At 41.7% G+C, this 16,217-nt stretch overlaps 1 protein-coding gene across 2 annotated transcripts in view; it reads right to left on the reverse strand.

The window, feature by feature from the left end:
- The window catches only part of cadpsa (Ca2+-dependent activator protein for secretion a), a 210,790-nt gene that overhangs the window by 116,246 nt on the left and 78,327 nt on the right, over positions 1-16,217 (reverse strand). For both annotated transcript variants that reach the window (XM_060910653.1, XM_060910652.1), the window contains exons 4-5: positions 4,825-4,905; positions 3,944-4,177 (exon numbers count right to left, since the gene is read on the reverse strand). In XM_060910653.1, the coding sequence (XP_060766636.1) occupies positions 3,944-4,177; positions 4,825-4,905 (315 nt within the window). The remainder of the gene's footprint in view (positions 1-3,943; positions 4,178-4,824; positions 4,906-16,217) is intronic.

Genomic DNA, 16,217 nt, shown 5'->3' on the forward strand with positions numbered 1-16,217 from the left:
GACACCGTTAGTTAGCATGTAAAAACGGAGTTACGCCAAAATGAATAACGTTAACTTATCTGAAGTCCTTTCAGGAATATGTTTTAGTTCCTAAATAAACAAAATGTAGAAATCTGTTTAAACGTGTTTATTCTAGGTTCTACAAGCTAGTCAGTAAATCCAGTCGGTTGCTTCAGAGATACTAGGTTTTGTAAGCGTTGTGGCAATAATACAACAATGCGTTGACAAAAAATATACTTTTTTTTAAGAAGAAACCTTTATTTGTCACATGCACACTTCAAGCACAGTGAAATTCATCCTCTGCATTTAACCCATCTGAAGCAGTGAACACACACACACACACACACACACACACCCAGAGCAGTGGGCAGCCATACCAGAGCGCCCAGGGAGCAGTCAGGGGTTAGGTACCTTGCTCAAGGGCACTTCAGCCCAAGGCCACCCTACGTCAACCTAACTGCATATCTTTGGACTGTGGGGGAAACCGGAGCACCCGGAGGAAACCCATGCAGACATGGGGAGAACATGCAAACTCCACACAGAAAGGCCCTCGCCAACCCCTGGGTTCAAACCCAGAACCTTCTTGCTGTGAGGCAACCATGCTAACCACTACCGTGCCACCCAATACTTAAGCATTTTTAAAATCAAGTACTTCAGTACTTTAAGTAAAAATTTGACTGGAGAACTTTCACTTGTATTGGGGTAACGTTTGACTTAAGTAATGAAGTTGGGTACTTTGTCCACCTCTGATTTGTTAATTTTTTTTTTTTACTTGAGCACATTCTGTAAAAAAAAAAAAATCATTGTATACCCTTCTCGTTTAATTCTCATTCCAGAGTATAAAGGTTAAGGATGTGCTTTGTCTTGTGAAATGTCACCTCAAGGACTCCAATCAACATTTTCTCCCGTTTATGTGATTGATGTGGCGGATGTGTGACGATCCCTCCCTGTCTGCGACATAAACTATCACTCTCAGCTGTCATATTAAATCAAACACCTTACACATCACTGGCAAACAACTAATCCCCTTCATCACACTCAATCAGAAGCCAAAGGGAGGTGGGGAATATGCACTCAATAATGCTTTCAACAAAGACAAATGAATGGACTGTATGGGATGTTGATTATATTGCTGTAATGGTGTCTCAGTGGTGCTGATGTGTTCGGTTATATTTAGGTTGTCAGGGCTGGTTAAAGTCAACTGAATTTTCTCACTACACACATACACAAGGTTATGAATTCGAAGACTTTTCTGGCCTCTTGCACCTGAGAAACGAACAGTGACGGCTGCTAATATCCCGTGCAAGGCAGCACAGATGCCAAAAAAAAATCCCAATGTTCAATATTTAATACTACAGTATGACATAATGGGATAAATCGAATTCTGTGAAATCCTCTATGTACTTGATGAGAAGTGAAGTAAAGCATGACTTCCTTTTCCAGTGCCTGAATCTTCTGGGCTAGTTTGAGGGGGTTTTTTTTGCGTGGTTTTTGAAACGTATTTGGAGTAGCAATTTTGCTGAAATCTGGTGAATAATAATATAATAATAATAATAATATATAGATTATACTGCCTAAAAGCAGAGCTCCCATCTGTTTCTGGGTTGTAGAATCTTCTAAGGGCGGCATGGTGGTGTAGTGGTTAGCGCTGTCGCCTCACAGCAAGAAGGTCCTGGGTTCGAGCCCCGGGGCCGGCGAGGGCCTTTCTGTGTGGAGTTTGCATGTTCTCCCCGTGTCCGCGTGGGTTTCCTCTGGGTGCTCCGGTTTCCCCCACAGTCCAAAGACATGCAGGTTAGGTTAACTGGTGACTCTAAATTGAGTGTGAATGGTTGTCTGTGTCTATGTGTCAGCCCTGTGATGACCTGGCAACTTGTCCAGGGTGTACCCTGCCTTTCGCCTGTAGTCAGCTGGGATAGGCTCCAGCTTGCCTGCGACCCTGTAGAAGGATAAAGCGGCTAGAGATAATGAGATGAGAATCTTCTGATATCAGAGCCAGTCTCTTTTGCTTTATTTCTTTACTGGCTAGCACTGGCCACTAGGCGGTGTGTATGACTGGTAATTACTAACACTGACCACTAGGCGGTGTGTATGACTGGTAATTACTAACACTGACCACTAGGCGGTGTGTATGACTGGTAATTACTAACACTGACCACTAGGCGGTGTGTATGACTGGCAATTACTAACACTGGCCACTAGGCGGTGTGTATGACTGGCAATTACTAACACTGGCCACTAGGCGGTGTGTCTCATCTCATTATCTGTAGCCGCTTTATCCTGTTCTACAGGGTCGCAGGCAAGCTGGAGCCTATCCCAGCTGACTACGGGCGAAAGGCGGGGTACACCCTGGACAAGTCGCCAGGTCATCACAGGGCTGACACATAGACACAGACAACCATTCACACTCACATTCACACCTACGGCCAATTTAGAGTCACCAGTTAACCTAACCTGCATGTCTTTGGACTGTGGGGGAAACCGGAGCACCCGGAGGAAACCCACGTGGACACGGGGAGAACATGCAGACTCCACACAGAAAGGCCCTCGCCGGCCCCGGGGCTCGAACCCAGGACCTTCTTGCTGTGAGGCGACAGCGCTAACCACTACACCACCGTGCCGCCTAGGCGGTGTGTATGACTGGTAATTACTAACACTGACCACTAGGCGGTGTGTATGACTGGTAATTACTAACCCTGGCCACTAGGCGGTGTGTATGACTGGTGGTACACGTACACGGACAAACCACAAAAAAAATCGACTCGATGGGTTTACCATTTTTTCTTAGGTATGGTGCTCCGCTGGAGCTCCGCTATTAGGCCTTGCACAGTGCAAGAGGAAACAAACTTGCGAAATTGAAAAGAGTTAAACAAAGGTTCGTCTAAAACCATTCAAAACACTCAACAGGAATTGAGGTATTTTGGATCTTGTGTGTTTTGAGACGCGTTACATTTTGAAATCCTCCTCCAAGACGGATCATCGGATTCATGCCAAATTTGGTAGACATGATGCCAAAATGCTCCTGATGTTAAATTGCGAAGGATTTTTAAAAAATATCTTTCAAGGTGTTGAAATGGTGACACGATGCATTTAATGTCTCGCCAAGCAAACAAGAAGTGCCTCATCACTTCTCCACACATTGCTTGATACGGCTCAAATTTCAACCAATCAAAAGTGATTGGTTATGATGGTTATGATGAAATCCACAAGCCCACAATGACACTCAAGTATAGTGCCACGCCACCATCTGGCCACAAAAAGAACGGCTTTTTCCTCCATCGCGGCTCTACTCCTCGTAGACGGTTGATCAGCGTGATCTCAGATTTGGTATACATGATGCCGAGATGTTGCTGATGTTAAGTTGTGACTTCAATGACTCACATGATAACAAAGAGAGCCAACGACCCACAGATCACCCTAACAACCCTCGAGGCTGGGAACACCGTTCACATCCGGCCTCCAGTGACCCTAACACCGACAGGATGACTGAGAGCGACTCTCCTTAAGACCATATGACCTCAATGACTCTCCTTAGGGTTGCTTTTGGTCCACTAGAGGGCAAATACCTGGAACTCCCCACTGAAGAAGGCTTTTGGATGAGAGGTGAAACGTCTTCAAGAATTTCAAGCAAGTCCAGTTGCCTTCTTTCGCACCTACGGTTTACGATGACCTGGATGACTGAGAACCTTCACAGACTTAAATTGCAAAAGGATTTTTGATATCTTGCAAGGTGTTGAAATGGTGACATGATTAATTTCTATGTCTCAATGTTGTTGAACCTCAAATGCCTATTACAGGGTACGTCGAAAAATTCACTTTATAGTCAATAAGATCAAGAAGAAGAAGATGAAGCTACAGTATTTATACATCCGAGTCAGGTATAGTGCTACTCGTTCTGAGAATTACTTATCTAACTGAGGATATAAAGCAAAAGAATAAATGATACCTCGAGTGTAAAGGAAAGAACCACGTCAGACTTGGACAGCTGGTTCTCGTCCTCCTGGCCCATGTCGATGATAGACGTGTTGTGGCCTCTTTTCAGTTTCTGCAGCTTGAACTCTCCTCCTTTTGACACAGGCATGCTCTCTAGATTGGCCATGAGCAGGTTGACTGACGACTTCAGCTCCTCGATGTACAGCGCCTCCATATCCTTTGACATAAACTTGGGGAATTTACCAGCCTGGAGGTCAGGAAAAGAGAGCGTTGAGGAAGAAATATTGAAGCATTTGTTTTAAGAAGGCATGGCCAAACTGGGACTCTTGTTTGGAGGCACAAACCTAATATAATGGTGTAACACTGGCGTGCTGTTATTTTGGCATGTCTTTATTTTCCCTCTTTTCAGCGAAATGAAATGTTCACACGATGTGATCGTGAAAATCTGAGCCTAGACTGCATTCACAAACACCTTTGGTGTCCATCAAAAAACACACTTGCGTGTATGGAGTTGGCGTGTTTGTGGGTGGAGATCAATATTGGGTGAAATATAGCCTGTATTCTATGCTGAGGCTCACCGTGTGCTGATTTTAAAGGATTTTATGGACCGTACATGTGGGCTGACAGCTGTGATTAGTTTCTACTTCATCTACCTCCAAACCACAGTGAAAGACGGAAACCTTTCTCGTATTGGTCACCTGTATTTTGATTTGGTTAGAAATCTTCAGCAACACATATCTTTTCTTCCCAACGTGCGCCACCGTGTTATTCAACTTTTGATCTCGTACTGATGTGATCCATCCAGACACAGACTCTGACTAACTGAGTATCATTCAAAGCAGATTCCTACTTTCCTACCACGTAGCTTGTGATGGTTCAGGAAGCAGCACTTACTTTCGCTATCTGATCAGCCATCTGAAGGCGCCCATCGAGTTCGCGTCTGATCTGTGCGGCCTGCTCGTCCGGATTGTCCAGCTAAAGGAAGAAAAAAATTAACATCAGATAAGTCAGTTTATATTTGAACAGGGCAAGAAATATCTTATCATGGATCTTATTACCAACTCACAGCTTAATCTTAGCAACATGTTCTCACTGTTAAAGCTTTTGCAAGAACATCCTTCATCTACTCCAACCGTCTGAGAACTGATCTTTGGGTTTCATCCTTTCCAGTAGAACGTGATGAAACAGTAGTCATTAAAATTATGAGCTCCTGAGAGAAAGATTGTGATTTCAAATGTCAAGCCTGTCAGAGAGTCACGACTCTTTTTCCTCTAAGGCAGTTTGAGGGCTTAATCTTGAACCTGGCTCTCGGCCAGGAAAACTGGTTCAAGAGTGGAGTCAACACTTTGCTGGTCTAGAACCAAGAACCAACTTATGTCAGAGCCTGGGGGCAGGATTGTCATGACCAACAAGGCCAACTAAAACCTTGTGACCACCATTTTGAAGAAAAAAACCCCAGCTAGTTTAGCATCTAGTCTGTCGAATCCAAAAGTTCGCCATTGTTGTTGTTGTTGTGCTTGACGCTAGTGTTGCTGAGAAAGCAGAGACATATATGGATAGACAGTGGGGCAAAAAAGGATTTAGTCAGTCACCAATTGTGCAAGTTCTCCCACTTAAAAAGATGAGAGAGGCCTGTAATTTTCATCATAGGTATACCTCAACTATGAGAGACAAAATGAGAAAAAAAAATCCAGAAAAATCACACTGTCTGATTTTTAAAGAATTTATTTGCAAATTATGGTGGAAAATAAGTATTTGGTCAATAACAAAAGTTCATCTCAATACTTTGTTATATACCTTTTGTTGGCAATGACAGAGGTCAAACGTTTTCTGTAAGTCTTCACAAGGTTTTCACACACTGTTGCTGGTATTTTGGCCCATTCCTCCATGCAGATCTCCTCTAGAGCAGTGATGTTTTGGGGCTGTCGCTGGGCAACACGGACTTTCAACTCCCTCCAAAGATTTTCTATGGGGTTGAGATCTGGAGACTGGCTAGGCCACTCCAGGACCTTGAAATGCTTCTTACGAAGCCACTCCTTCGTTGCCTGGGCAGTGTGTTTGGGATCATTGTCATGCTGAAAGACCCAGCCACGTTTCATCTTCAATGCCCTTGCTGATTGAAGGAGGTTTTCACTCAAAATCTCATGATACATGACCTCATTCATTCTTTCCTTTTCACGGATCAGTCGTTCTGGCCCCTTTGCAGAAAAACAGCCCCAAAGCATGATGTTTCCACCCCCATGCTTCACAGTAGGTATGGTGTTCTTTGGATGCAACTCGGCATTCTTTCTCCTCCAAACATGACAAGTTGAGTTTTTACCAAAAAGTTCTATTTTGGTTTCATCTGACCATATGACATTCTCCCAGTCCTCTTCTGGATCATCCAAATGCTCTCTAGCAAACTTCAGACGGGCCTGGACATGTACTGGCTTAAGCAGGGGGACACGTCTGGCACTGCAGGATTTAAGTCCCTGGCGGCGTAGCCTTTGTTACTTTGGTCCCAGCTCTCTGCAGGTCATTCACTAGGTCCCCCCGTGTGGTTCTGGGATTTTTGCTCACCGTTCTTGTGATCATTTTGACCCCACAGGGTGAGATCTTGCGTGGAGCCCCAGATCGAGGGAGATTATCAGTGGTCTTGTATGTCTTCCATTTTCTAATAATTGCTCCCACAGTTGATTTCTTCACACCAAGCTGCTTACCTATTGCAGATTCAGTCTTCCCAGCCTGGTGCAGGTCTACAATTTTGTTTCTGGTGTCTTTTGACAGCTCTTTGGTCTTGGCCATAGTGGAGTTTGGAGTGTGACTGTTTGAGGTTGTGGACAGGTGTCTTTTATACTGATAACGAGTTCAAACAGGTGCCATTAATACAGGTAACGAGTGGAGGACAGAGGAGCCTCTTAAAGAAGAAGTTACAGGTCTGTGAGAGCCAGAAATCTTGCTTGTTTGTAGGTGACCAAATACTTATTTTACCGAGGAATTTACCAATTAATTCATTAAAAATCCTACAATGTGATTTCCTGGATACTTTCCCCCCATTCTGTCTCTCATAGTTGAAGTGTACCTATGATGAAAATTACAGGCCTCTCTCATCTTTTTAAGTGGGAGAACTTGCACAATTGGTGGCTGACTAAATACTTTTTTGCCCCACTGTATACAGTGACATAATGATGAGATGGTGATTCTCTAGAATATGGAAAGCAAACTGCTCCTGAGAAGGTTCGCTAGCTGAACCAACTCCAAACCGGCACTAGCACTTTCGTTCGTGTTGGTAGAAAGGGGGTATTTTTGACCCTTGATCAAGGGGTTAAACTGTCAGAAATCTCCAGGAAATATGCTCAGTTACTCTAATATTTTGGAAATGTTCAATGTATGGTACTGCCAACAATGGCAGTAGGGTATGTGTATAGTGTACTTTCACACTGCTTTATTGAGAAATGCTTTCATTTCAAAATGTTCAAGTGTTAAGTGTATATGCGTATGTTCATTTGCTTGTAAAAAGTAAAATATGTTCAGTTGTTCACAGTTAAATTAAAGAAGTCACTCTCGCACTACCTAAATCCCTGACCTCTGCTGCTCTGATACTCAGCTCCATGCTTGAACTGATCTCAAATATAAGTGAATAAATCATCCAAATGAATGAGCCCTCATTGATCATCAATCATCAATTACATTTCCATTAGGAACCCAATGAATATTTATGTGCCTGAAAATAAAACCAATATGTTCATATGTTTAATTATCCTTAGCACCATGGATTAGGTCCTGATGAATCACTGCATGGAAATGAGAAAGTGAAGAAAGCAGTGGAGTCTGTCTGACTCACACTGAGCCTGGATTGAAACTACAGACTTTTCCATCAAGAGTCCACAAAGGAAATGAACCTGGGTGCGGAAAATCATTCATCTCAGTTAACATTAACAAGACATAAAGTTACGATATGTTACATCAGGAATAAAATATGACATTACAGCTGTAACTCTGGTTGACGGTGAGATGTCTTCGAAGTTTAGTTTGACTACTGGAGTTCTACAAGGGGACACTTTGGCACCCTTCTTGTTTGTTGTGGTCCTCAACTTTGTTCTTAAGCAGAGAGAAGCTCACGGCTTCACCTTAGCGCCGAGAAGATCCAAGCGCAACTTTGAAGTGAAGCTCGATGACATGGAATACGCAGATGCTTATCGATACATGTTGCTTGAAAATAGCATCCAGGATGCACAAGAACAACTAGATTGGCTCGCCATATCAGCTAAGCAGGTTGGCCTAGTCATCAGGACAAATAAAACTGAGGTATTTCGCAGAAATATCCACCGTAACCCAAAACTCCAAGTTAATAGTGTGGAACTGCACTTTGATGATGATTTCAAGTACCTTGGTTCGTATCAATCAAGCAGTCTGGCAGATCTAAAGAGGTGAAAAAGCAAAGCCTGGGGCACCTTTGGGACCTTTGAAAGGTTTTGGAAGTCTCCAGCTGACATCAAGTTTAAGGTCTCATTGTTTAAAGTATCAGTTCTTAGCGTGTTACTCTGCGGATGCGAGACATGGGTCCTGACATCTAACTTGTGTGAAATCCTAGATGTCTTTCAAAGACAGTGCTTCCGAATCATGTTGAATATCAAAAGGCAAGACCATGTGAGTAAGGAAGACCGATATGCTCGGGTGCATGAGCGACAACCGTATCTCGCAGTGACAAAAGACAACTTCGTTGGCTAGGCCACCAATTCCGCCGGTCCGAGGAGGATTTGATAACAAGGTTTGCTCTCTGGACCCCAGGACATGGTCGTCGATCAAGAGGTGGAAAGAGAATGCTTTACCCAGAGTAGATTGGAAAGATTCTGCACCCTGACTCTGAAGTGACTCTGACACCAAGTGAGATACGTCAAGCAGAACAGGACCGTGTAGCTTGGGGGAAGGTCATGGCTGCTACCTGCAGAACACGGACTCCTTCGTGATCCATGGACGACAACACCGTAGACGACAACGCTCTCTGACAAAGTGCTGACACTGGAGACTCCTTACAAAAAGCTTCACTAATATTCGCTTATCCGATGTGTATTACACCACTCTACCCAATGGAGAATGAGCATTGAATATGGTTTACAATATTGCATGGTTGTCAAGACAACATGACATCACACATCGGAGACGTAAAACTTCCGTACTAGCGAACGACTGTGACAATTTGTAAACAAACATGGCCGCCAAACATTTGCTTCGTTAAATACGGAAGATTTTGAGAGAATTTTGAAAGAGAAAGACGCATTGAACACCTGAAAGAAATATGTAATAATAATAATAATAATAATAATAATAATGGCTGACTTTCTTTCGTGGTATATCAGATATATTCCATTCAACTACTCGTCTTCAACTTGTTCATTCAATATCATGCTCGCGGAATGGAATATATCTGATATATCACTCAACGCCAGCCAATATTATTTAAATACACATGCTTTTCTTTTTGTGAAATAACAAGCTGTGATTTGCAGCTGTATTCTGATCAGAGCTACAGTTACAGAAAATTAAATCCCTTCCTGACCCATCAGATTCAAGACCTGTACAGCACTTGATGTTTGTTTATGTGTTAACTCCGTACCTGCATAAAATACTGCTTATTCCATCTACACAAAAAAAGAACCCACAATCCACATAATTAACCTCATATATTGATAATCGACTCAGCTCGTCTCCAAGGTGTAAATACTGCAACCAAGTGTTCAGCTTTACTTCTGAATTGGACCAATTAACTTCCACAGAGACATAAATTAAAGCACTACCTCGTGTTGGTAATTATGGACTCATTTTTAATCAGAGATGGAACAAACACAGAGTGCCACATTATTTCAGCCTGGTTTTGGGTCGCACACAAAAACATGTCCAAAACTGGCCAGCGCTAATGATTCAAAAAAAAAAAAAAAGTTTCAAATGGAATATGTAATAAACCACACTTCCTATTTCTCTTCCCTGCCTTTTTTATTTTTTATTTTTATTTTTTAAATTGCATCCTCATTTGCCTTTTGCTTAATGGCTGCTGTGGAATAATTTCTTCTGAAAATGTGTTCAGAAACAGCATAATGTATGACGCACCAAAATAACCGAAAAGACCATTAGGATCTTTTGGAGTTTGCTTTTGTGCACATATATTATTCATGTATCTCCCAATGGAAACAATTCATATCCATGGGCCAAAGATTGAGGATTTAACACTGAAGTTGCGTATATCTGGATCTAGACTACAAACTACAAACGTTACTTGAGACTTAAGCCCTGTTCAGAAGTCGTGTAAGTATTACGGAGTTTATGTAAATCAGAGATGTGTCTTAGTGATTTGCATACAAATTAAAAAACGTGCCGCTCCTTTCAGAAAATCGACTTAAAGCAACATGATGTGAGAATTGGCGTCTTTTGCTCTCTGGCTCCCCCTACAGTTGCGAAGTGTAATTCATTTTGACGCCACTGCTGGAAATGCGTTCGGTTACAAGCTTAGAGATACGGAACGGCAGAAGCCAAAGAGCCACGTCAGCTGACAGGGTAGACTAATATAACAGGAGTTTACACAAACATGCCTGCATAGATATATTTACTGTGACATCTGAGATGAACACGATCACAGCAAAAAAGAATAAGCTACAAGTTTTAGCATTTTCAGGCCATATATGAGTACAGTAGAGTAGAGTGGGGGAAAAAGCCCCTCTTAAGGAAAATTCAGTTTTTCTCCAAGTTGAAATGAACCATGTGTTTAGTTTTAATCATAGTTTTTGACAACAGTGACATGAACAATAATGCCACCTAAAGTTTGCCTAAAGTTAATACTAGGGATGTCCGATATTGGCTTTTTTGCCGATATCCGATATGCCGATATTGTCCAACTCTCAATTTTCGATTCCGATATCAGCCGATACCGATGTCGATATGTGGGTTATTTTTCCTCAGAACTAATTTAGGTAACATCACATATCTCCTGTTGTGGAATTAACACAACATGCTTAATGTTATTGTGATGCCCCACTGGATGCATTCTTGAATGCAACAAGGCTTTCCAAATGTTAACATTGTCTGTGCAAAATAAGAAAAATACTTCAACTTAATTTAGGGAAAAAGTGCCATGTTTATTTTTTTTTAAATTGTCTCAAACAACAGTTTGGATTACACTCTCCCTGAGATAATCTTGACAATGCCCACAACAAATAGGGCAAATTTGACTTCTTCACAAATGATAAAACATTGTACCTGAACAACTATGTGCAACATAGCAGCATCTAAATTCAACTAAAATAACAGGCATAGTGTATGACAGGCTACTCTTTTTTCTGTGTTAGATGAGCCTGTGTTTGTAGGATGCCTCATGAACTGTTTCTTTGCACAAATGTCGCGTAACTCTCTGAATGATTCATCCTGAGGTGGGAGATTAAATTGGAAGTATTGAAGGAAGAAGTCTTGGTTCCGCCTCGCATAACTGACGCTTTGCAGTCATTGCAAATCGCAACTTTAACGTCCGAAGGAGACACTTGAAAATAATTCCAAACCACAGACATAATGTTGAAACAGAGCAAGCAAGTTTGTCACTGCAGCCATCCACGCTTGTTTGTATGCTTCAAGACGCAGCTTGATGAGGTCATCATCTTTGCGCCGGTAAACGCTTCAGGAGCGCATAGGCACTATTTGGGTGTAACACAAGCATTATTTTATCGGTTTTGAGGCAAAAAAAAATCCGATAACGATATTAACAGATATTACATTTTTATGTTAATATCGGGCCGATAATATCTGTCGGCCGATAATATCGGACATCTCTAGTTAATACTTAATTTTTTTTTTTTTTAACAAAAACAAACATTGTGCCAAGGGGGCCTTTTACCCCCCCAGTGGGGTAAAAGGCCCCCTGAGGTGGTGCAATAGGCCCCCTCACTCAAAAAAAGCTGTTTGGATAGCAAAAGTGTTTACTTAAGCCTATAATGTGAAAGAAACAAGAAAATATCCCTGAATTAATGAATAGATGCATTATTTTATTATATTTCGCATTTTAATTAAAAAATTTTTTTAATTTCAATTATTTTTAATATTAAGTTCAAATTACTTGCTTTACTCAACCAGGTAAGCGAGATGTTATTAAAAACTATGTATCTGCTATTGAGGTATTTCACCCACGTGACCAAGTCACGTGACGCAGCCATTTTGGACGGCACGCTTAAGTCCTTCAGTGCAAGGCGGTATGAGATGGTGGAGACCTTTGCACATTTTAACAAGAAAGTAAGCTGTGATTCGTGTTAAATTGGATCTGTCTTTTATCACAAACACTGTACCCAGCCTTGGTATGGAGCCCTGTTTATTTATTTCTGTGTCCCGTTTCTTTCTAGCCTCTGTTATTGCGTTTTATGTCTGATGTCTGCTACATGCAACCCTAGACAAATTAACACTGCCTTGTTTCACTGCTCAGATGGGTTAACAAACACTGACCCATTTACTTTTTGCTATATATTTTATCAAAATTGCGTTAACTGATAAACTAACCTGAAATGAAATGATCACTGCAAAGTCTGGAGTACTCTGTTGGCTCCCAATCCTGTCTCTTCACAGCTGCAATCCATTTGGCCGTCTTGTCTGGGTCAGTAGGAAACCGGTAGTGATGTGTCGGTCGCGAACGATCCGGTTCAAAGAGCCGGCTCTTTGAAGTGAACAACGGGAGCCGGCTCTTCGGTGGGAGCCGAATTAGTTTTTTGTCCTTAGGTGCCTCAGAGAGAGACTTTCACAAAAAAAGTTGCTGTCCGATTGCGTCTTTGTGTTGTCTATTACCATTCAAAGGAAAAAAAGTAGCATGGTGTACGCCTACTTTTTTTGGTTGGGGGGGTTGATGTCATTCACAGCTGCGAAAATACGAAAATTGGTGTAATGCTTAAAGCTGTGGAGCGCAGGGGAGAGGAGTCTGTGAGGCACCTGAGGAGGGGAAAATCAGCTGTGTATTTTATATAGGTAATATAACACAGTTTTGCATTATGTTTGTGAGAAAATAATGTATTAATTGGTAAGTAAGTTTTATTTCTATAGCTAGAACATTGTTACACTGCTATACTTTACAAAGCTTTACAATGGCTACAAAAACTAAAAAATAAAATGGAAAACATCCTATTGATAAAATATAAATAATAATGTAATTAATTAACTAGTTAATTGCAGCAATTAAATCAAAAATAAAATCTCAGGAGCCGTTTGGGAGCCGAAAGAGCCGGCTCCTTATAGTAAGAAGAGCCAAAAGAGCCGGCTCCCGAAAAAGAGCCGAAATTCCCATCACTAGAAACCGGTAAAAGGAGCGTCCTGCACGCTGTCCCTGTCTGTTGTGGCAGCCCACAGCACAACAAGCAAACACCATGGTTATTTATAGAGTGCTTACTGACAAATTAATCTATTCTAGGTGTCTGTAACACGTTTTTTTTCAAGCCGGTTCTCCCTCTCTGTCTGCAGCGTTAGTATGTAGCTTGACGTTCAAAATGGCAGACACCGGGGCGTCACGTGACCCTGTGACGTCAGGTGAAATACCTCAATTCAGAAATGTATGAAATACAGTAATTATGATAAAAGGAAACAATGCCCCCTGGGGGCCATTTACCCCGCCATTAAGGGGGCGTTTTACCCCACAGACTACACTTTTACAAAAAAGGGTCTTACTTTCAAAATGTGATTCAACTTTTTATACCTAATGTATTTTTTTTAACGTACTGACTTGTCTACTCATACCACATACACAGCTGTGATATCTGACGAAACAGCAGCTATCTAAATACAGTTTTACTGATATCTGAAAATTATATCACTTACCATGAAATTTGATTTCTCTCCGCTGCATTGCTGATATGTGATCCACAGTGGATATTTGTATATCCCCGTTGTCAAGCCAGTCCACAGCAACAATAGAAATGTAACTTTGCGCCATCTGGTGGTTATTTTGGGTAAAACAGGCCGGGGGCGTATTACCCCACGGGAGCGTATTACCCCACTCTACTCTACATTGCATGGTAAGTGTTTGAATGTGTAGTACACGATACAGGCACATACTGCACATCATATACAGGACTGTGCAAAAGTCTTCAGCGCCCTTTTTTTTCAGACAAACTTTGTTATAGATTTCTATTTTATGACTTCTACATTATCGAGTCAAAACATTACAAAAGCATTTTAGAGTTCCAAACGTTCGTTGTTTTTTTTTCCAGCACAAAATTGAATGTTGCAGAGAAAAAAAATGTTTGCATCTGAGATCTGAGTGGCATTTTACATAATAGAGCACTTTTCAGATGAAAAAAGAAAACATAATGAAGGCTACTGGCAAAATTTTGGTTCAAAATGAAGAAGCGAGTGTGACAAAGTGTGCAGAAGAACTGTGGCTGGTTCTGTAAGATGCTCAGTAAAACCTACAGCTCATTTCCTGACAAAACTGCACTGAGAATTTTTTTTTTAAAGCAAAGGGTCATCTCACACCGAATATTGACTTTGTTATATTGATTTATGATAGCTTACTGCTGTTTATAGTGTTTTTTTTAAATGTTGAAACATTTCATTTCATTATTTTTAAGCCATTTTTTGATCGACAGCATTTCTTTACATGTGCCTAAGACTTTTGCACAGTATTTTATATTACAATCGACAGTGTAATATATAGGGTTAGTCAAAATTATGTGAACACTAATGGATTATTTTTCTCCTGAATGTGTGGTGCGTCGTGACTGCTGCTGGCGTAATTGGGGCCCTACTTTTTTGACACCCCAACAGTGACATCAGACATCTATTTACAGATGGTGCAGCAGTACGCCATTGATGAACTTCCACTACAGATCTGCTTGGCGGGGGATTTCCAACAGGATGGCGCACCGCTGCATTTTGGCCGTACTGTTCATGCTTATCTCGACCACACATTTTCAGGTCGTGGTGGACCATTGCCGTGGCCTCCATACTCCCCTGATTTGACGCCCTGTGATTTCTGGTTATATACCATGAGTTGGCCTAGTGGTTAGCGTGTCTGCCTCGAGATCGTGAGTTCTATTCATGGTTGGGTCAATACCAAAGACTGTTATAAAAATGGTACCTACTGCTATCTGGCAAGGCACACTGCAATACAGATGTGAGTGGGGAGTCAAACTCTCGTGGTTACCAGAGGACTAGCCCCCCACTAACCCTAGCTACGTGAGAGGCCGAGGGCTACAGAAACAGAGATCAGCGCTGCCATATGGCGTGGGAAGGGACTTTGATTTCTGGTTATGGGGTATGGTGAAGGAGTGTGTGTATCGCAGGAAAGTCCATGATATCAATGACCTTAAGGACTGTGGTATCATCTATTCTCCACAAAATGTGTGTCCGGGCTTTAAATGGTACTGTTGCTTGCTGGTTTTTGTGTGCTGAACAGGTTGAGACCGTCCTGTAAATCATCTTGCACATATGATGTATGTTTTGTGAATAAATGGTTTCTATCATTAAAGTGTTCACATAATTTTGACTAACCCTGTATTACAAGCCAGCTGAGACAGATTTACAAAGTCGCAAGCTTTCGAAGCTTATTTGACATAAGATTGACAAAGACTGATGAAACGTTTTGGTGCAAAATTAATTTATTTGCATACTAGTCTGAGACGGAACTGAGCTTCGATGATTTGTCATCCTGAAAAATTAGGACTGTCCATGAGACAGGGTTACACCAATAAGGTTACACTCTACATCGCAGTCTTTTATAAATAACAATGACATGGGTGGACACTCTGCTGTCAGATTGTCATTGTTTTCTCGTCAGCCGTGAGACAGATCCTTATGACACTAATGTGCATGTTCAGACAGGTTGTTTTTTTTGCCGCTGCAAGTCAAAGTTTGCACAAGTATTGCACAGGAATAGTTGCATGCTAAGAACCATATCAGAGACAAAATGATGCTAACACTGACAAATCTAATGGCACTTTTGCCTCACAGCAAGAAGGTCCTGGGTTCAAGCCTTTCTGTGTGGAGTTTGCATGTTCTCCCCGTGTCTGTATGGGTTTCATCCGGGTGCTCCAGTTTTCCCCACAGGCCAAAGACATGCAGTCAGGTTAACTGGCTACTCTAAATCATCCAGAAGTAGGAGGGTTGCGGCAGGAAGGGCATCTGGCATAAAACTATGCTCCAATTAATATGACATGTCATATCAACAGGGTCCACATGGACCCCAACTTGGCGACAGTGTTGGACAAGGGAGAAGATGATGAAGATGACTGAGAAATCCCATGCTAGGGGATGCGAACAGACAAAGAATGGCTAGTCAACTAAATTAAGCT

The sequence above is a fragment of the Neoarius graeffei genome, chromosome 26, assembly GCF_027579695.1.
Source record: "Neoarius graeffei isolate fNeoGra1 chromosome 26, fNeoGra1.pri, whole genome shotgun sequence".
In the NCBI taxonomy this organism is placed as follows: domain Eukaryota; kingdom Metazoa; phylum Chordata; class Actinopteri; order Siluriformes; family Ariidae; genus Neoarius; species Neoarius graeffei.